The sequence below is a fragment of the Dermacentor andersoni genome, chromosome 6 (genome assembly GCF_023375885.2).
Source record: "Dermacentor andersoni chromosome 6, qqDerAnde1_hic_scaffold, whole genome shotgun sequence".
NCBI lineage: Eukaryota > Metazoa > Arthropoda > Arachnida > Ixodida > Ixodidae > Dermacentor > Dermacentor andersoni.
In genome coordinates, this window is record NC_092819.1 from 22960554 (window position 1) to 22983455 (window position 22902).

The 22902-nt window shown below is 42.5% G+C and overlaps 1 protein-coding gene across 2 annotated transcripts in view; it reads left to right on the forward strand.

Moving 5' to 3' along the window:
• LOC126521370 (exportin-T-like) overlaps positions 1-22902 on the forward strand; it is a 58071-nt gene that overhangs the window by 31669 nt on the left and 3500 nt on the right. The window contains exons 14-22 of one of the 2 annotated variants that reach the window (XM_050170052.3): positions 638-706; positions 1581-1700; positions 2622-2716; positions 3183-3354; positions 4542-4684; positions 13522-13621; positions 14539-14724; positions 18320-18527; positions 19460-19527. In XM_050170052.3, coding sequence (XP_050026009.1) covers positions 638-706; positions 1581-1700; positions 2622-2716; positions 3183-3354; positions 4542-4684; positions 13522-13621; positions 14539-14724; positions 18320-18527; positions 19460-19527 — 1161 coding nt within the window. The remainder of the gene's footprint in view (positions 1-637; positions 707-1580; positions 1701-2621; positions 2717-3182; positions 3355-4541; positions 4685-13521; positions 13622-14538; positions 14725-18319; positions 18528-19459; positions 19528-22902) is intronic. The other variant, XM_050170054.3, reaches the window with a different exon arrangement.

Consider the following 22902-nt stretch of genomic DNA (forward strand, 5'->3'; position numbering starts at 1 on the left):
GAAGCACGAAAGAGGGACCTGCCTGGCAGTTCACGGCTCGTATGCACCAGCACGTTGCAGGTGCAATTTCAGAGGCCACATAAACGGAAGAACATTTCTATCGGGCTTCTCACACCTGCCACTAGACGGTGCAGTGTGTCTAGAGGGAAGTGCAAGAGCAGAGCCTGGCTGCAGTACATTGCTCATACATGATGTGTTTCGGAGGTGGAAATACAGTGTTTCACTACATTGCTTGTATGTTAATCCCATTAACGTTGCAAGTCATTGTGAGATGGGTTCTGCTTGGAAATTTTCTTTTTATGTTGCTGTGTTTTGGACATAAGTGTACGCACACACTTTAAGCTCATTCTTGCCTTTAGGTTTGCTTTAAAATAGAAGGCCCTTTATTGTTTTGTCTCTGCCTTACCTGTGGCTGCTTTGTTGTCTGTGCACTGTGTACTGTGCATTGAGTGCACGTTAAAGAGCCCCAGGTGGTAAAAAAATCTGGACCCTCCCACTGCGGCATGCCTCATAATCAGATTGGGGGTCTAGCACGTATGAGCTTTTGCACTGATTTGAAGTTTGTACCCAGAATTGTGCAATTGTTGTAACCATTTACTGAACTGCCTTCACCTTTTTCTCTCTCTCTCTCTCTCAGGGATTCCACAGTGCTCAGGTTAATGGGGCTCCAGATGCTCTTCCACCAGTTGTAGTCATTATGCGGCAGGTATGGTTCACCATTCCCGTTACATGTGGACCATGATAGTGCAGGAACCGCGCTATTATGGCCGAACCTTCTTGTAATATTTTTATAAGTGCTTACTGAAAGAATACTATCTGCCTGAAATGATCTGGGAATTTGCAAAGTTGTTTTTACTGCTGAGACATTAAAACCTCGAATTTAATAAATTTGTGAGTTAATGAAGTTTTTCGCTGCAAGTACAACTTCGGTATATTGAGGTATGACTGTACATCTGCCATAGTTAAATATGGCAAACTTAGTTTTCGTATCATTTGGTTATGAACATATCTACTCACCGCAGCAGAGAAATGACAGTCTTACTTCATGTCGTATGAGTTCCATCTACTGTTAATTGTCCTAAGCACCTAGGAGATGATGGATGCCTGCTAGTGGACATAAGTCTTTTCTTCGTCAATAGCAAGGTTTAAGTAACATTGATTGCTTTACACAAGCTTGTCAAGCTGACTGTGAAATAAGGGCGACAATTTACACATATGGCATTATTCCTTTTTTTTTTTTTAATCCTAACTAGAAGAGCATCGCTCTGGTGAATAAAGAGGTAGAGCAATGGTGGTGTTGGAGGGCACCCTTTGATTCCTGATCAGCCAAGCTGATGTGAGGATAACTGCAAAGAATTTAGAGAGGGCCCTTGAGTACGGTGGGATAAATTAAACGACTGTTTGCTTAGCTTGACAGGTAGTGCGACATAAAGTGCCGAACACATCAGAAAAAGGACTTTCATTTATGATTTTTCATTTTCATTTTCTTCTGCACTGCAAAGGCTTACAGACGAATCCCTCATTGATGTCATGCAAAGCCCTTTACTGTTTGCACCCACATGTTTTCTTTTTCATGGTAGCTCATCTCGAGTGGTGTAAGCACCTGTGGCCATCCTGCAGTAACATTGCAGTTCTTCGAGACCATTGTACGATACGAGAAGTTCTTCAGCCAGGAGCCAGAAAGCATTCCAGACGTTCTTGTAAGTTGATGTTATGTGTGACCCTACTGAAGAAGGCATTGACTCATTTTGAAAACCTTTTCACATTCTTAACTCTATTCAGCAAATGCTAAATGAAGTTTGTTTAGTTACTATTTGTGTTTTTGTTTAATGCAGTGTCATTGATTGTTTATTCAGTGCAATGTAAAAATACGTTATCACTTCGTCTAAGCACTTGTGGTAGTCACACATAAACAGGCAAACTCAGCATAATGTTCTAAGCAGTCATTGCACTACTGAAATGGTTTAGGTCCATCCTTGCCCCTTAGTGACTTGACCTGTATGATCTGGGAAGCTACTTGAAGTTGTTTTCAACAGAACTGTAGATGCCATGTTGTTGGCTTTTCTCAGGTGCAAAAATTAGTCAATTATTTGCAACAGTGTGCAGCAAGTTTCTGTGCCATATTAATTTCCTTCTGATGAATCAGTGGCAGACCACAGAATGTGGCTGGAACCAATGTTTCTACAAGGGGACTTGTTGAAACATTGGCCCCAGTGTTCACCACTGCTAGCATCCATCTTCCTGTGGACTTCTGTCTTGTTTGAATTTCTTTGCCACATGCCACATGAATTCACGAGAATGGTACTGCACAAACAGAGGGCTATCTTTTGTGTACAAGCCAACTGGTGATATGCAATTATCTTGTTCTAGGTGAAATAGTGGATGGTGATATAGGCGAAAGCTAGAAAATAAGAGGACAATGGCCCAAAATAATTTTGTTGTCTGTCATTTAAAAAATTATATACTAGTTCAAGCATATGCACTACCTTCTGCCAAGTTCATTCTCCACGTGTGGTTCATATTGTGCCTACTGCAAGGGGCTTTGTGCAAGCACTGTTTGCACCCAGAAAAAAAGGCTTATCTTTTTTTTTTTTTTTTTTTTTTTTTTTTTTTTCAACTAGGTTGCCTTCATGGATGAAAGGGGCCTGCGCCACCCAAGTCCTAGCGTGCGCAGCCGGGTGTCCTACCTTTTTTCGAAGTTCATCAAGTCACATAAGTAAGTTTGCATCGTTCAAAATTTTCTTTCTAAAAGTGGGCCTATGGGCTGTACACAAGTTTTTCTTTCCAGTGTGGCTTCACAGCGATACAGAGGTTACTTGTACATGATTTCTTGCTTTAGGTGCAGCTTCACAAAAATGTTGTGTGTGACTACTTACAGGGCTTACATGCCAGGGTTTCCTTTTCTTTTTCCCCATGGGCTGTGTTTGGGCCGACAGGTTATATACACAGTGGGTGGGTCACACACGCAAAAATACAGTATATGTACACCATGTACAAATCGTGCCTGTTGGTGCATTTAAAAAATTATGCTGCTTCTGTTGTGTGATATCAGTGCACAACTGTGAACAAAACAAGTAAATTCGATTCATAGTCTTCATCTGTGCAGCAATGCATTATGGCTTTTTTTTTTTTTTTTTTCCTCAATGTGCTGACGTCGGCTTTCCCTGCTTCCTTCGGCATAGAGCGCACATGTTGAACTTCACTGAAGACATTCTGAAGCAGCTGCAAGAATTGCTGGTGCTGTGCCCCACTGAGAATGGTGTCACCATGTCTTCACTGTTGTCACCCGACGATCAACTGTACCTGTTTGAGGCGACTTCCATGCTCATAGTGTCGGGCCAGTTCAACGCAGAGGTGAGTCCTGGGCAAAGTTTTGAGGGCTGTGAAGCAGCATCTGTTAGCAGCTGCAGCGAAAGGAGGAATTCGCATCTATATATATTTTTTTATTGCTTTGGCATGGGGTGAAGCTAAAAGTTTTCTTACACAACTCTCACAGTCACGCTGGTGACCTCTTCATTTATGAAACTGCAGCATGGGATGAGAGATCAAATGACTGTGAAACACAACAGTGAGAAATAGGCGCGAAACAAAACACGCTCGCAATGAATGATCTTGTAATTGGTACAGAAATATTTGTTGCAGGAAGTGTAAAATTTGCATGTCATTTTCTGATAGTTGCTTCATTTATGTGCATGGAATAAGTTGTGAGGTATTTCTTAGATACCTCTCCGGTTAGTGTTGTCATCACACCCTTGCCGATGCTAGTCTTCACTAGCGCAAACAGTATGAACAACTACAGAAGTCTTTACTGAACTATTGTTAGTGTGCCACTGGTTATTTATTGCAAGCATCAATGCATGGCTGTAGGCCCACACCATGTTTCCAGCTTTTTATGGTCTCTGCACCCGTCACGGTAGCTCAAGGTTGCGGGTTTGACCCTGACTGTGGCAACCACATTCCAATGGGCACGGAATGCAAATACGGTCTTGCACCACGCATTTTGTGCACATTAAAGAACCCTAGGTAGTCAAAATTAATCTGGAGCCCCACACTACAGTGTGCCTCATAAATTAGACAGTAGTTTCAGCATGTAAAACAGCAGTTTTTTGGTGGCCTGTGGGAGAGGTGCTCTTACAGCGTGCTAAGATGCAAGACTTCACTGATATCTGTTCAGTGAAACCTTTCACAAAGCTCTTCAGTGTTTTGTCTCGCGAACAGTTATCACTGTGTGAACTACCTTGTGAATGCCTAAAATGCTGAACCCTACTTTTCATGTGGACTGTAATAGCACAGTTGTAAATGTTATGAAGGTAAACCAGATTGTCTCCATGATTAAAGAATGGGAACAAAAGTCTTTAGGATGAACAAAGTTGGGTAAAGGTAGAATGCTGAAACAAATAGATTGCTCAAAACTACTTGTTACTGCCCCTCCCCAAATCAAGACCTTTATAGTTTATACTAGTTAATGCATGTATGGATGCCAAGTTCTTCAGTCTGTACTTATCGATGATATATTTTGTTTGTGTGAACTGCACTTTCAGAAGAAGCAGCTGCTCTTGAAGAACCAGTTGACTCCTGTGATGCGCAAGTTCGAGACTCTGGCCCAGCGGTTGCCTCTTGAGCCTGCAGAGGAGAAGCGGCGAGACATTGCAGAGTGCATGAATCATGCCATTGCAGTGACCAGGTGAGTGGCGCCCAGTTCGATTGCAACCCACAACCAGGTCTTGTGTGTTCATAATATTGCAATCAATTGCAGAAGTCATTATTTTTGCCAAAAACTTCATTAGATTGGAATTTATTTATTTATTTATTTATTTATTTATTTATACAGTGCTGCAGACTCAAATGGGGGCCCAAGCAGGAGGGGCAGAATACATGAATACATACTTAAGTGTATATATGTACACATGAAAAATGAATACAAATGCATTGCAGTTCAGGCACTGATCCGAACAATAATGAAAGCAACAACTAAATAAGATTAATTGAAATTACACTGAAGGAATAAAACTTGACATACATTAGAACAGTATCAGACAGAGATAATAAAGGTGATATACACAGCATAAAGGTAATACGCGCATGCAAGCACTTGCAACCATTCCCACCAGAAAAAAGGCAATGAGTATCAGAGATAAGTTGACAAACGAGCAAGAATTGTAGAATACTGAAAATAGTGAAGGAAGATGTGGAATGTATCAACAATATTTTCGTGTAAAAGAAAAAAACAAAACAGTAACAAGTTTTGCCAACATAGCAGTACCATTAACATTCAAGACACATGCGTTCAATAGAATCAGTGCTTATCAATTGCAATAATGGCAGGCTGTTCTAATCTGTTATAGTGCGCAGGAAAAAGAAAATTGAAAGAGGTTAGTTGGTGTGTTATAAGATGTTAAAGAATCAGCATGACGATACCGTGTTCAACGCGCTGTAAGTAGTTTAACATAAGCATCCGGGTGGAGGGATAACCAGTGGTTCTTAAGCAAACAAAGAAATTTCAGTCTTCGTATTTTCCTGTGTAGCTGTAGCATCTGAATACTGCGTTGATTTATTAAGGTAGTAGGAGAGTCACTTACTCTATACGTATTTAGAAAAAAATAAACCTTACAGCTTTCCGTTAGATAATCTCTTTTGGGGTTCCTACCCGTGCTCTTGGGACAAAGGAACGACAACACAGTAGTGGAAACAATCACAAGGGCGTTTATTGCACCTTTCATAAATTAATGCCTGCTAGCTGAGTTGCTATTCACAAAACATGCCGATGGGCGCGCAACAGATCGCGGAAGTCCAACTCACCGCGACCGGATAACGAGCGAATATGTTTGCCCCATGCTGGACACCAATGCCTGGTCGTTCACGCGTACGGTCACGCGTACGGTGGCGCGTTCGAATGCTCGTGTTCGTCTATTCCGGGGTAGGCTTCGCGAGGCAGTCTCACTGAAGCATAGATCGGCGCACGCGCAGAACGTCCGCACCGCTTGCCAAGCCCGAGCCAAAGAGGAAGAGCCTTCTCCTTTTTGCGCCCAAGTAACCCCGCCGTTAGGTAGCGTTAGCAGAGCAACACTCGCGCCATCTCTCGTACTACGCTTCAACCCGACCAACTGCCGCTGGCACCAAGCCACGCTTCGAAGCCGGATTACAGGAGACTGGAGCTATGCAGGGAAAACAACATATCAGAGGACGTGTGAGAGTCGCGCATTCACACTTTAAAGCGTTATGTTAGTTTTTTTATAGGGATCCCACACAATGCATGCATATTCCAGTTTCAGTCAGATAAGTGAAGTGCAAAGCAGTAACCTAGTACTACCGTATTTACTCAAATCTAGGCAGGCCCCAATCCTAAGCCAACCCCCGAATGTACGAAGCCAGAAAAAATAAACTTACCTCGAATTTAGGCCAAACAAAAAGGTGAGGACAGCATTCACAGCATGAAAACAGCATTTATTTAATATGAACATGCCGAGCTCAGTCTATGTTATCATCGCCGCTAGCCAGACCACACGCACGCTTGCGGATGCACGCAAGCTCATGTCGGTGCGCTCATGCATGCGCAAACAATGCGGCACGGCTCGCACACATCGAAACATGGCACGATGTCGGTAAACAGCTCCTCTCTGTTATTGTGTGCTTATTTTCCTTATCCTTTCCTTATCAGCATTGCAGCACAGGCAAAAAGCATCGCCCGTTACCCCTCCAACAACGAACGTTTTTCTCATCAATGCCGAAGTCTCGCTCGGCTTGAACGTTTTACGATGCCTCTGCGGCTAGGACAACTTTTCGTTTGAAAGCAGCACTATAGTGGCATCGCCTGTTTGGTGCCATTACAGAAGCGCCACGCTATGGGCCACGCTGCACGCCGATATGCTACAGGTCAAAATAGCAACGTCACTCGTGCGGCTCATGTACTTTAATTGGCTACTGGTGTGGGTAATAGCGGCTGCAATACTGACTTTTCTAGGTGGCGCTAGCTATGCACCATATTTATCATATTTAATTACAAACTAGCAAGTCTTTTTTTTTTTTTTTTTAATCCTTGAATCTAAGCCAACCCTAGAGTTTGGTATATGATAATTTGAAAAAGAAACTATCAGCCTAGATTCGAATAAATACAGTAAATGGAGTGTGCTTTAGTTTGTGCCTGGGGAGACAAAGTTTCCTGAAAGACGAGTTACATACGTTAGAAATGTGGCTATTCCAGCTGAGGTCACTGGTTATTGTGATTCCAAGATACTTATACTGGCTGACTTTGGTCAGTGGTTCAGAGCCGAGGTTATAGACGAACAACATTTTATTTACTTTCTTGTTATGGACATGTAAACTGTTTTTTCTCTGTTTCAATTTCATGCCTCACCAACTGCACCAGGAAATAATGTTTTGAAGGTCAGAATCAAGCAATAATTGATCCTCGTGGCAAGTAACCTCATTAATCGTCAGCAAATAGTCTAACTTGAACAGGGTGATAAATTTTGTTAACTATGTCGTTGATTAATATTAGAAATAGTAAAGGTCTTAGCACACTCCCTTGAGGTACTCCAGAGGGTACTGAAAGTTCGTTAGAGGAATAACTATCAATTGAAACAAACTGCTTACGATTAGTCTATATAGGCTGGAAGGTCAACCGACGGCAGTTCTATAATTTTACTGTGAGGAGCAAGGTCAAATGCTTTCTTAAAGTCTAGAAATATTACATCAATTTGGCTTGACTTGTCAAGAGCGCTAGCAGAGTTGTGAATAATTGTCATTAATTATGTCACAGTAGAGAAACCTTTGTGGAAACCATGCTGGTGAGGAGACAGTACATTGTTGTCACTTAGGAATTTGGTTATTTCTTTAGCTATAATATGTTCGATTAACTTGCAGCATGATGATGTCAGCGATATTGGACGATAGCTGGTCACTAAGGTTGCGTCGCCTTTCTTTAGGTATAGGAAAAACACGTGCAGTTAGCCAGTCTGTAGGAAGAGTAGCCAAAGACAACGAGGAACGAAAGTTAACAACAGTAAAAGGGACTAACGCTTTAGTATACCTGCGCAGAAAAGCGTTGGGTATTTTGTTTTGTCAAGGAGATGATTTAGCCTTGAGGTTCAGTAACTTCAATACTACACCTGGTTGTGATACAATATCAGGAATCGAGTTACATGGCATTCGGTTAGGGGTTATACCACTATCGATAGTTAAAAAAACACTAAAAAATAATGATTGAAGTGCTCTGCAATACATTGTTTTTTGACGACATAGCCCTTATGAACAATTTGGTCAATTGGCTTTGGTTTCGTGCTTAGAAAAGTCCAACATTTTCGGCGTGCCGTTCGAATGAAGTTTGGCAATGTATGGTGAAAATGTGAAAATACCAGTGCTTAGTTTGCCGTACTCTTTGGTTTAGTTTATTCTGGATTTTGTGAACTGAAACACATGAGGCACGTCATCGCCTTAAGCGCTTAACTTTTCTTTTAAGGTGTAAGATTTCTCATTATCCAGGGAAGTAGTCTTAGAAGTTTTTTTAGTTTTATTGAGGATGAAGTTGCTAAGACAGTAAGCAATAATTTCTTTAAATTTATCCCAAAGCAGAGTAGGATCATTATTATGAAAGTCATCAAGGCACAGTTCAAGGTAATCTAAGACACTTTCATCTCTGGCACGAGAGAAATCTTTAGCAATGGTTCTTTTGCATTTTCTGGTGTTCAGCGCTTCCAAAGGACAAGAAAAATATACAGTAAAACCTCGTTAAACCGTACCCGCTTAAACAGTAGTTTTGTTTTAAAAGTAGTAAAGTCAAATTGCTGACTCGGCGGCCATTGAAAATAATGTTTTGTATCCACATAAACCGTACCATCTCATTGCGTACATATCGGTTAACACGTAGTGTTTCCACTTTTCGTCACACAATCGCAGCAGTGCGTTATCTCCATCGAGTACCCCGGCAGAACAACAAGCCTCAGAGATCGAAATGGCCACCAAGCACCTTTTGCGTTTGCGTGTGAAGCCACATCAACATCATTTCGGCGCCATGCTGTAGAGAGTGTTGTGGCGTCGTGCAAAGAAGGACTTGCGTGATGCCGAAGCTCAGATAAAAAAAGACGCCGAGTGCTCAGCATAGAAGAAAAAATAGGCATCATTCGTGCTATCGAACGTGATACGAAGAAGTCTGCGCTGGCACACGATAAGGATCTACTGTTGGCTACGGTGTGTGGCATTTAGAATGTGAAGTTGCTCGGCAGCACTGCTGCGACTGCGAAGAGATGTCGGCTACAAGGTTCGACTTTTTGCCATCATTGCCTCTGTTGTTGCGAAAGTGTCGACCAGCAACAGTGACGAGGACGACACGGAAAGCGACAGCACAAGCGATTCAGGCCTGACAGTGGCAGAAGCTGCGCGTTACATCAGCCTCATGAATGCAATTGCCGCGATGAGAACAGCACCCTGCAATGAAAAAGGCGCCCCACGACTTCTGCAGCGCTACCGCCTGCATGCACGGAGGACATGCAACGTCAATTAGAAGTCTGCCATGCGAGTGGTTGGTGAGAAGAGGGGGCTGGCTGAAAAGCTGGCTCGCAGCTTCAGTAATACCAGTGAACACTTTGATCACGATCTAGCCCGATCCGGATCGGAATTCTCGACTGTGATTGGCTGCCTCGCGCAAAGGGGCCAATTATGACTGAGTCAATGACAGGCCTCTGTTGTCGCTGCTAGGCCGCCATGGCATCAAAAGAAAATAACACTTCTGTCGTGCGAAGTGAATAAATACTGCATGTTTTCCCCCCCCTTTCATCGCACTTTCTCAGAGTTCCGTTTTTGACAGGTAAGTGGGCAATGTCATGCTATTTCGGTTAAGCAGTACTGCCGTTTAGTAAGTACTTTTTCCAAGCTCCGGCCAACTAAGGTTTAACGAGGTTTCACTGTACCAGACTATGATTGGAAATTCTATGTTCAACCGAAAAAAAAAAAATAAAAATCTAGTAAACGACTCGCAAAAACGAGGTCAAGTATAGTGGCTGACGTACCACAGATGCACGATGGCTGCTTAACAACCTGTTGTAGATTGTGAGACAGGATGATGTCATGTAAGTAAGCTATATGTGAATTATTCCCGGTGCAGAAGAACCCGTCCTCCCAATGAATATCTGGTAGGTTAAAGTCACCTATACATAGTACTTTATCGCTTTTGAATAACACCATGTAATCAAGAAGGTCATGAAGGTCATTCTGAGGGAGAGTCAACTGCTTGATGAACGGCTAAGAGTGAAAATTATTTATCCCAGAAGGTAAGCTTTATTGTAACAAATTCCAAGTTATCGGCCTGACGTAACAGGGTAGCAGACAGTTTCTTTTACCAAAACAGCTACCCCGCCCCGTCCAGTACACCTGTCATGGCAATATGCTCCATAAGACGGAGGAAACACGACTGCATCTTCAATATTGTCATGCAACCACGTTTCTGTGATCACAACCAAATGGGGATTGTAACCCATGATAGTTGCCTCAAGGCTTTCAGATTTATTAACGACACTGCAGGTGTTGATGTTTAAAACTCTCAGTTCTTTAGTACAAGGGGAAGTGTCAGCAGAAGGAAGTCGAGCTTTTTTCGAACTACTTTCATGACTGTCAATTTTTAACCTCAAGTTCTTAGTTTCATCCCATGTGAATAGCTCATTGTTGACACACATTTTATCATTAATTAAGGGGGGACACTGTTCTTCAAATAATGTTCATGATGTTTTCCATCAATATTCATGAAACTTTCCATTCTTGTTAAGACTTTTGTGCTGATTTCAAATATGTAATTATTTTTCCAATAGGTAATTTAGTTCTGAAGATAAATGAAATTCATTGTTCATAATTTGCACAAACAACAGGGGGAAAAAAATTCGCTACACAATTCATATTGGCACATGCCTGGGTACTAGAAAACATAAGGAACACAATGGTAGGAATACTATTTTGATACATCAAATATTAGCAATTTTATAGCAATTCAATCTTTACTGTTCGAATTGTGGCTACCCCACTGTCTGTTCTAAAGCAGAATAGAAAACATTTAAAGCATAAATTCCAAAATCTGACCCTACCATTGTGTACTTTGCACACTCAGCTACAAGCCACAACAAAAATTGTGGCTCTATCTGCTTTGAAGGCAGAGATATCGCCGCGGCAAATCAGCAACAAGTCAAAAGTCGGCGTTTCGAGAATACATTCACTTTTAATCAAAAGTACAGAAATAATTTTGCATTATTTTGCAGTGAAAGTGGCTAAAAGCCACCAGTAATGTAGTCGCTCTGACCATGGCCACCCAAATGCGGCAAAAACATCGTTTGGCTTGCATCGCGCGCGCGGCAAAGTTGTTGTTTACGCGGGTCGAGCTCCACGCCGACGCGATATCGCCGCAACACGCGCACGTGATAACGATCTTTATGGCGAGGCCAGATTACCGTTCGCTTTTGCCTCCTGCGACGCTGCCGCCGCACACCTTGCACTTGACAAACGACATCAGTGCGTTCACGGAGTCCTACTGAGGATAGCGAAGCCTGCCTCGGCGTCGACTGGCGCAGCTGCAGCGCCGTCGGCGCGAGTGAGCTAATCCAACACCCGCTTTGTTGCTGGCGTTGACGCAAGAACTTGAAAAGTTTTTTTGAGCATTCATCTCCCTCTGCAAAAAAACCGCACGCTGCGACATTTCAGCGTAACGCCGAACGCGGCCGCTGTCCGTAACGATTTCACTCATTTATGAGCTGGCTAGGCCTACTTCGGCATCGTCCGCGGCTTTGGCATCATTTGCAGTTGGCGGCTAGCTACTCTCGATGCTTTCAGAAGCAATGGAGCGCTTTTAAAAGTTATAAGCTGATCGCTTCTTCTTTTTGCCGAACTTGTGCCTCGTGGTGAACTTCCCCGGTGGACTGGACATCGTTGGGCATGTACCAACAAAGCTACGAGACGCGCCGTCGCGTCGCCTGCGGAGTGGAGCAGACGATGGGAACCTCGCGCAGCCAACCACAGCACGCGTTTTTGGGCACGTGCACTAGTCAACGAAACGGATCGCGCGTTCGGGCTTTTTTTCTTCCCCGGATTTCAACGTCACTGGCGTACCGACGGAGTCACTTTTGGTGGGAAATTATAGAAAGGAAGGCTCCTCTTACCAACGAGACCAAGATGGCTGCGATAGAAAAAGAGCTACGCGCCGCGATAAAAAGGGCTGTTTTTGCGCGGAATTCAGCTCACAGTGATGTTATAAATTGATATTGCGGACGAAATACTCTTCCCTGAGATTCGAAGCTTGGTGAATTAAAGGAATATTAGCTGTAGAATTCGAAAATTTCATTTTCAAGAAATCGATTTTTTTCGTGATTTTTTCGCCGCAAAGACCCGTGTCCCCCCTTAAGTGAACTTTCTTTTCCTGTTTTCTTTCACTTTTAGCACTATCCCAAAGGAGTTTGAGTTTCCTTAGTGAGCTGTGCAACTAAACGCTTTGAGCCGATATTTGACTGCCCTTTAATTTGTACATATTACAAGCTGTTTTTCGGTAAAATCCTGGAAGTAAAGGATGACTGTTCTCTTGTTACCTGTGTTACCAAGGCGATGAATCCTGCCGACAGACTTGCAAGGTACAGCAAGCTTTGCAGAAAACACCTCCTCAATAACTTTATTTTTAAGAATAGGTTCAGTTTCGCCGACATCCTCTGGAATGCCAAAAACAACCAGATTGGATCGCCTGCTCCTATCCTCCAAATCAGTTAATTTCACCTCCAGTGATCTTGCTGTATGCTCAAGGTCATCTACACGCGAGGCTTGTTTTGCTTAATTCGATGAATCTGGCTCCCCAATCAGCGATAACTTTTTCCTCATTATTCTGTTGTTCCCTAAGCGCAGTTGCATCCGCTGCCAACTTATTTCGACCGGACAGCAACTCCTTCAACATGGATTCGATAGAGGCCCGGCTACTGTCGGTAGTGCCACGATTTAACTCGATGTCACCACACAACAGCAGCAAGCATACACAGTACACATTGTGGACAATAGCACACCCGTAGGGGTCACGGCAAGACCAAAAGACCACAACAGTCACTTCTAATTTTGCTATAGCAGTTACTAACTTGCACGAGGTGGCAGAAAGGTTTAAGCCACATGACCACCGATGGTCCACCGTGCCCACTGAAAGTGTACGTCTGGAGCTGTTGACATTTAAGCCAATACGTCGATGTGTCCCAAAACAGCAAAGGAATGGCATCATGAAGGCAGTGACGCGACAACCCTGTCGCACCTGAGGTCCAATTGCACGTGGTGAAGTTTGGCAGATAGGGTTGGTCAAATGCATTTTTTAAACGCTGATCATGCTGCGGTATTGCTGATCTGGCCAGGCCATAAGAAAGCGCCTGCACGTGGTAGCAGAAAGATTTAAGCCACATGGTCACCGATGGTCCGCCATGCCCACCAATATGCCATTACACATCAAGTCTCTTGCTGTCCAAGTAATTTTGTGTATTCTTTAAAGACAACCCTTTCACACATCTTCATTTTACTTTCCAGTCGAACGAGCAAGGCATTCTCAAATCAGCAAACTATGAAAGCTTGCAACTGTGTTTCCATTTACCTGGAAGCACTTCAGGTGTTCCTGCAGGCCTTGGATGTGAGTACTCATAAATGCTCTTACATATGATGAAACTGTAGGGCAAAAGAATTGTTTCAACACAAGAATACAGTGGGCTATGTTGTAACGTTTACATTATGCAGGAGAAAAAAAAAGCTATCCGCTTCTGCTGACAGAAGGGGCTTTTTTTTTAATGGATTATCTGCTTTTGCAGTTGGCCTTAATGCCTATGTGCTCATTAGAGTCTTGATACCTGTGGCCACATTCTGAATCTCACTTTCATAGTGCATTTATTGGCTGGGCAATTAAACACAGAAGTGACAGAAGAAATTGTACATGTCGCACAAAATTGCAAGGTATCTCCAAAATTGATCTATCCAGACTACACCCCCAGTACATATAACCGGATGTAGCAACCAATTTCAATCTCAGAGTAGTGGTTATGGGGTTGCGCTACCAAGTTTGTGGGCGTGGGCACAAATCCCAGCTGCGGCGGCCCCATTTCGATGGGGGCGAAATGCAACAATGCCCGTGGATCATGCATTGGGTGCATGTTAACGAACCCCAGGTGCTCAAAATTATTTCAGAGTCCCTCACTACGGCGAGTCTCATGATCAAATTGTGGTTTTGGCACATAACACTGCAGAATTTAATTTTTTTTTAAATCAATTTTAAAGCACGAGTTGGTGTTAGTCATGGCTTCAGAGAAAAGGCTATACACAGGCTGCCATCACGTGTTGTATTCTTTGCTACAGCTTCTAACCCCAGGTGGTCAAAATTATTTCAGAGTCCCTCATTATGGCGAGCCTCATGATCAAATTGTGGTTTTGGCACATAACCCTTCAGAATTTAATTGTTTTTAAATCAATTTCAAAGCACGATTTCATGCTACTCATGGCTTCAGAGAAAATGCTATACACAGGCTGTCATCACATCTGTTCTATTCTTTGCTGCAGCTTCCATATGAGCAGCCATTGCTCCAGGCCGGTGTGCGGCAGTTTCTTCACCGTATGGTTGTGTGCCTTGAAGAGGAAGTTCTGCCACTTGTGCCTCGCGCCTGTGAGCAGCTTCTGCGCAACCCCGACGTACGCTCGGTGCAGGAGTTAATACCACTCATCAACCAGATCGTCTGCAAGTTCAAGGTGGGAGAACTTGTGATGTCTTAAAAGCTTAAAAAGCTGTACTGTGTTATAGCAAATACAGTCGACTTCCATTAATTCGAGCCTGACGGGACCGACACAGTTGATCGAATTGTCCACTGGGCATCTACCATTCTGTAAAAACAAGGAATTCTAGAAATAATCTGCTTCTATCAAGGAAAATTAGCTGTAATTTTATTGAAAGGGAACGAAAGTCATGCTAATGCTGGCTCAAGTAACAGATAGGAATTGTAAGGAATCGTCTTTGACGCCGTGTCATCAGCTGGAGGAGTTGTCACGACCGATTTTCCAGACGCCCAATTTTTGGGACGTGCCCATTAATTTGGACGGCTTCGCAGCACCACCACGTACCCCATAGGGTCAATGTATAAGAATCTGAAATTGCGAACGCAAGAGCCCTTCGCTGTCTGATTTTGCGGACTTTTTGCCATGACCGCAGGTCCGAAACAGCATTAATCAAAGCCACAACCGCTGCCATTTTGATTATCTCGCCTCCTTGAACCAGTGCTCTCGCACGCAGATCCGCTGGCAGCCGTAGCCACCACTACGGCGGCCTAGCTACTTCGGCATTCGCTACTGTTAGCAATTCGTCGCTGTTGGCAATGGCGCCGATTCAATCTGTGTAATCCTCGCCATTGGCTTCGAAACTCGGTAAGCACAGTGAATTGCACTGTGCCGGTTTCCGAAAATAAGCTTCGCCTCAATACAGCAGTGTTACGCAGTGAAGCATACGCAACATATTGAGGTGAAGGCTAACAAGTCTGGGAAGAGGCAATTGTCACGGGACCCAGTATCTATTCCTAAATTACCACACGCGTGCACCTGCAGTCTCCTCTCATTGTACGAGCACCGATATACCTCGTAAGTGTACTGGCAGGCCTTCAGAGCTTTTTCGAACGCGCCTGTGGCGATTTGAGCCCTTAAGGACAGTGAAAGACATGCATTCATCTTTTTGGACTGCCCGATTTTTTTGGACATTTTCGCAGCCCCTAGGGGTCTGAAAAATCTGATGTTGACTGTACAACTGACCAAGAGGATGCGTCAAATTGTCCGTGGGGCGAACGCACAGCAGAAGGACGACGAGAACAGAAAGGACCAATGCATTGAGGAATGAATAGGAAAGGAAGTGTGCTGCCATTTCTTTGAAGGAGCTTGAGCTCAAAAAGCAAACTGTTGGCCGACGCCGAGATGCAAAGGTCCCTCATACAAACCAAAATAAACTCTTTAAAGCAGTGAAACGCAACACTGAGGTGTTGTGCTTGGGCTGAGAGTATGTCAGGACACTTGAGAGAATCTCATTTCTGACAAAGTTCAGGCCTCATACCAATGAGCTTGCTAAGAGTTAATAGAAATGGTGCATATTCTGAAATATTTGCTTTTGTATGCATCCCTTCTTATTCGTATTCGAAAATGTTCGACTCGATTTGCAATATGTTTTACCATTTTTTTAAATATATTTTATTTGCTGTGCATTTTACTAACACCTCCCTTCTGTTTTCTTTTTGATAAATATCGCTACTCCTTACTATACAAACTGGATTAAGTTGTTTTTTTATTTTTTAACATGCGTACTGGAGAATGACAGCATTGGGCGACATGTGTCGGCCCGTCTTGACATAAAACAAAGTGCTGTGTCACTCGGGGGAAAACCTGGAAAACTCGGGGAGTTTGGAAATGTCAACTTGGTAGACACCCTGTATCCTAGCGGGTTGGATTAAACAAAATGCAGAAATGTGTCCAAAGAAAACTGGCATATAAATGACATGAAAGCTCCTAAACGAAGTAGAAATTTGCAAAGCGCACCTGATTTTCTTGCAAGAAAGATGGGCAAGGGTATTAAATGTGTTGCACATTGACGGCCGGTTTCTTAGTCAGCTTTGCCGCAATACATGTGTGTTTCCCATGCAAACCTAAAAAAAGAGAGGTTTGGTTTTGTGTCCGATTACCAGGCAAGCAATCTTCAGTGCAATTCTATAAAAGAAAAAATGTGCGCGTTAGAATCTGGTAAATACTTTAATCAGATAATTGTGAGCTGTGCCTATAGCTTCTAGGGCAGGCCAGAATTAAGTGTTTTCAACAGGAGATCATTCAATGCATTCAGTCGCCTAAGCTCTGCTGAGAAAGACACTGCATTTAAATGGGTTGTTATTGGGGTCATCGTACGGGTAAGGTGTATGTGTGCTGGCTGGTGAAGTTCGAAATAACCGTCAAAGACCAATTTTGGGATCAAGATAACGAAAGTTAGGGCCCATATAAATGTATGGGCACTGGCCAGCACCTTCGGTCAGGATTTAGTTAACTGGAGTCGATTTAGCAAAGTCGATTGTAATTTGATGGTTTTAGTGGTGTTTTTGTTGTTTGCTTCAGTGCATACAATACAGCTATGGCCCTTTGCAAGCGTGTGCTCTAGAGAACTTTTGTAAAGTATTCCATGTCACCAACACTTAGCCATTATGTAATGCTGTGGTGCTATATGGTACACATTTCAAGGAACTTTCATGGATGTTGAGGTATCTTTTGTTAGACCTTACATTGTCAAAGTGGACAATTCATCTTGAAAGTGACAACAAATCATCGGTAATGTCTAATGTGTTGTCTTCATAGTGAGATAAGACATAGTAAAAGCTGATTTTGCCATTGTCTTATCTGTGGAGAGCAAGTAGCAAGAGTGGCAGCTGCTCCCATGTGGCAGCTGCAAAGACAAAATTATTATACATTTGGCTGCCTTGGTGACCTTGGTGCTTTTTAACCATAGAAATGATGATGCAGCATGGATTAGTGCTAGAACTGGTTGCACGTGAGACCTGTGCTGGAATTTGTGGCAAAGTGTTTATTTTTCTCTCAAAAGACTAGGGTTTCCGAATTCCACACACTTGCTTGAAAGCTGTTGTAGCTGCTTAGGATTGAGCAATCAACTTCACTGTTAAGGGAGCTTGGGGGGCATCTTACTCTCTGTAGCTTGTTGACTCTCTTTCCTCAAGGGTCTCTGTCTCGGCTCCCGACAAGCATGAATGAAGTACTAACACAACATTTTCGACCCGTCATTTTATCTTTGCATTAATTTAAGGTCCCAGCTCTTTAAACCATAAAAAGCATAATGGCAAATGTCAGAGCACCCTAAAGAATCAACTATAATCATTCCTGTGAACCAGTTTTGGTGCATAGGAATAGCTCACTCCATTCCTGCTATTGCTGTGGCTTCCATACCAAGGTGAATGAAAACCGACGTGCGGAATTTTTTAATTAATTTTTTTTATCAGCAAGCACATACCCTTATGGCTACACATCACAAGAACGACAATGTTGTAGGGTCTGCCATTCTGAGGTGAACTTCAGGATCGAATGAAAATGTCTTATAACCATTTCCCAGCCTTCATACTTGCTGAGTGTCATCCCTTTATGTGCAAGAATCGTGTGGTTGAGTTTTTGTAACTTTCAAAATATTTAAAAAAGAGAGAGAAAAACAGTATGTGTCAGTATGTATCATGCACTACGAGCTTTGTTAGAAGCCATGTTTCGAAGGAACCTGGAAACAGGCTCTGTGGGGTTTGGCCACCTGAAGTTGCAAGGGGGGCAGCTGTCTTGGGTGTTCCAGAAAGAGGTGGTGCCCTTCCTGCAACGGATGTTCATGCCGCTGGTCGGAGTCATCTTCGGTGCATTGGCTGCGCCTGTGGAACCTGGCGATGAGCAGGCACTGCGTGATCGGCAACTGCTGCAGCGCGCTTACTTCCTCTTCGTGGCTGCTATCATCACCAACAACGTGGTTGAGGTGGTTGCTTCGCAAGGTGAGAACAGTGCCATGCATAAGGCTATGCATATATAATTGCAGTAGTACTACTTCTTTACTCGCAAGTTGCTATGTGGCACGCTACATTGATTAAGGACCGTGCGACGACCAGTTAAATAAGAAATTACAGGCATTATGTTAATACACAGGAAGACGCTGGTGTGAATTAGGCAGGTCATGTAATGTGTAGGGCACATAATTGGTGGTTTATTAGGAAAGTATGTCAACTATGATCTGTGATCCCAACTCACAGAAGAACAAGAAGGTGAACAAGGACAAGTGCTTGTCCTCATTCACATTCTTCTCGTCTTTGTGTTGTTTTCGTGCTGTGAAATTGTTCAGTCTGTTAGTTACAGTGCTAACTAAAGGGAACTGCAGTCAAGGGCGGCGGAGAACTAGGTGGTTTTATGGAACTAGGAAATTTGCCGGCTCAAGATTGTGCTGGCTGATGTAAGACAGAGGTAATTGTAAATTGCTGGGAGAGGCCTTATATTTAGGCGTGCGTTCTGCAGTGGACATAAAGTAAGCTGATTAGGATGATGTCAGAATAATTAAGGTGCAGGCCTAGTTCATGCAGAATCTAGAGTTTCTCACAGAACATTTGCTTATAATTATAAGGCCAGCCTATATATACAAGTTAGACGAACTGAGAATATTGCTCTGGTGGCTTGAAGTGCAAGCTATGTAGTAAAACAATATCTTGTTATAATTGACATCTCGGTGTATTCTGTGTAAAAGAGTCGAAATATTAAAGGGACAAAGAAAGTGAATTCACCCGTATGCTTATTGCACAATTATACCTTTATTCACCTAAATATTCTACAGGACCTAGCATGCTGATGATGGCTGGCTGAACTTTGGTTGGTCATTCGCTTTCTCTTTCTTTAACTTGATTTGTCACTCCTTTTCCCCTATCCTCTATCATTTTAGATGCACAAAGCCTGGAGCAAGTCTTCACGACAATCATCCAGGGTGCTGTCGAATTCCCTGACCCAGTGGTAAGTTGTCATTCAGACTAGGCAATTACGTGCAACATGTTTGCTACTTGCTTTTGTAGGTAAAAAGCTAAATCCATTCCTTGTTTGATCACTTCAGTCAAGTGGCGCCTTTAAATCCACTCAAAATGTTGCTCAAGTTAATCTCAAATCAGGAGCTTTCTGTAGTAACATCTCTTCTAGTCATTATGGCATCTATTATGGCCACTCTGGGTAACAAAGGTTTAGCGACATACAGGTTTCACTTTAGGGAGAGGCTGTTCCAAGGTACGAATTTTACTCTATACTATAAAGACTGGGCACACTTGTGCCAGCTGTGTAGTATGTACATATATACATGTAGCATGTATAGCTACTCTTCCAGTACTGTCTTACCTGAACTTAACCCTTTGAGGACTTGTGTTTATGTTTGATAATTTGCATGTATTAGACCCCAATGGTTGTTTAGAGGTGCTGCAATTTCTATGAAGTCAGCCAAAGTCACTCGAAATTGTGTTTCCGCTCACGGTTGCGCACAATCAGATGTGTTCACCACCAAACAACTGCGTACTGCACATAAAGAGTACTTCTCACGTTTTTTGGACGACAAAAATGTGCCGAGTGAGTTGCTCTGGGACAAATTAAACACTCTATTGCGTCGCGATAACCAACGTACCTTCATTTCTAAACTAACAATTGACGGCAAAGTTTTGCACGAGGCAGAACTGGCTGATGCTTTCAATATTTTTTTTACAAATATTAGTACGCCAGGAAGCTCCTCAAATGCATGTCAATATATCAGCACGCAGAATGAAAAATCAATGTTTCTACAGCCAGTGAATGTACAGGAAGTAATTTCAACAATAAAAAATTTAGATAACAGCAGCAGTAGAGATATCGACGAAATTCAAGTAAAACCAGTAAAGTATGTCGCAGATGTTATTGCACCAGTTTTAACGTATTTTTAATAAATGTTTGATGACATCGACATTTCCAGTGCAAATGCAAACTGCAAAAGTAGTAGTGCTTTTTAAAAAGGGAAGCCGAAATGAATTGGGCAATTACCGTCTGGTGTCTATCTTACCTATATTTTCTAAGCCCCTTGAAAAAATAATACACTGTAGGCTTGTAAATTTTGTTCATCACTGCGAAATAATAACGAAACACCAGTTTGGGTTTAGGAAGAATATGTTTACAGAATTAGCTCTGCTTCACCAGAAAGAGTATATTTTAACTCGGTTTGAACGTAAGGCAATAGTACTCAGCCTATTTGTCGATTTTTCCAAGGCATTCGACCTGGTGAATCATGATGTTCTGCTGCAGAAGCTGGACTTTTACGGTATACGAAGGTGTGGATTACAGTTATTGCAATCATATTTATCTCATCGATGTCAAGTAGTCCAAATAAACAACACGCGATCACGAGTGCTGCCACTGCCTTGTGGTGTTCCACAAGGCAGCATATTGGGCCCCTTGCTATTTAACCTGTATATAAATGACATTGTTAACATTAATCAGAACGCCAAATATATTATATATGCAGATGATACCAGCATATTTTTTTCTGGTAATAACATCGGTAAACTTATCACTGATTGCAATGATACCATAGTCAAACTGCAGCAATGGTCCTTATCCAATTACATGAAGATTAACGAAAATAAAACAAAAGCAGTTGTCTTCCGGCCGAAAAATAAACCTGTTCCTCCTCATGCCGATATTGTTTTAAACTCTCATCCTGTCGACATTGTTGACCAGTTTAAATGTCGAGGTGTTATATTCACTGCCAATCTGTCCTGGGAATCGCATGTGAATTTTGTATTAGCCAAACTTCCTCGAATAACCGGTGTAGTCGGTCGTCTCCGGTACATGCTTTCTACTAAAACAAAAATATTGGTCTATAATTCTCTTTTCTATCCACACGTCAACTATTGCCAACTTGTCTGGGGCACAACTACTTTCTCTAACACACAAAAAATATACCATATGCAAAAACGGTATCTACGTCACGTGTACAATGCTAGTTATAATGCAACCACTGCAGAATTCTTTCACAGGGCACATGTTATTACAGCTCACAAGCTATACCGCTACCGTTTGAGTGCTCGGTTTAAATATGAAGCGAAGAAAAATATTCATAGCCTCGATGCCTTGGCACATTTAGTAAGAAATGAGAAATGTTATAATACTAGACGTGGAGAAAACTGGAAGGTTGCTGTACCACGCTCGAATACTGGTATGGAGCGTTTGTGTTTTTCTCTGCCATCTCTATTAAGCTATTGTCAGTCACTGAATATTGATCTATTTAGTTGTTCCACTGTTACACTTAGAGACCTGTTTGCTCATTGACTAACGTGATTTCATCTATTCTGTTGTTTGTTTTATCTAGCTCAAGACTTTTTCTTTTCTTCTGCATTTATCAAGTGTCTTGATATGCTTATCGCTTGTTCATTCTTTTGTGTTGACTGTGTTTGATTGATCTGGCTCAGGACTTTTTCTTTTATTTTGTTTTGATCAAGTGTCTTGATTTGTTTATCGCTTGTTTATGCTCTGGTGCTGTCTAGACGCTGCCTTATATATGGGTCTGCGGACTCGTCAAGCCGCCAAGTGGCAGCTTTCTTTCCGTAGCACCTGTAGCACCTGATGGAAAATAAAGATTTGATTTGATTTGATTGGAAGAGCTTGCTCATGGGATTGCGCGCACACTGTCGTGGAGATGCTAATGTTTTTTTGGCTGTCACTATCGTGTTTCTGGTAGCTTAGATATAAGCCCTACACGGTCAAAGTTCAGAGATACTAATAAGGGTTTCTCTTTTTCCTCCTTCAGTAGTGGTTCATGTATTCCCATACACTGGGGTGCGCACAGTCGTTATTTTGGTATGGCCGTGCACGATGCCTCTTCTCATGGCGTCTGCTCAAGCATTTCTTCTGATTTGTTTCTGACACGTTTTTCGTTCTGATGAAACCTGTTTTATGGACAACAAATTGATGGCCGTAGGTTCTGTGCATACTGTTAGCCTGAGTGAAGCTATTAAGGCAATATATTCTTGTAATAAATTCCTGCTGTATCCACGGTTTTCCAATAATTTCCTACTACTGTAAACTACAGTAAAATAATTTGACCACAGCTCCAAAAAATTCAACCTTTAAAGGGTTTACTTAGTAACTGCCATAAGTAGTGTAACCTGAACTTTTTGGTGTGTGTATGTGTGTGCATACTTTTCAATAGCTAGAGTAAGCATGTTGTGCCTCAAGTCACATTTGATATCTTGTTGACTTACACTCTGTTTTCTTTGTATGCAGACTTTACCTTTGTCAAAAAAGTTTCGTCCTCCTCTTTGCAAAAAAAAAAAAAAACTCTTTTTGATGGCACGTACCTGCTCAGGGAATATGTTTGGA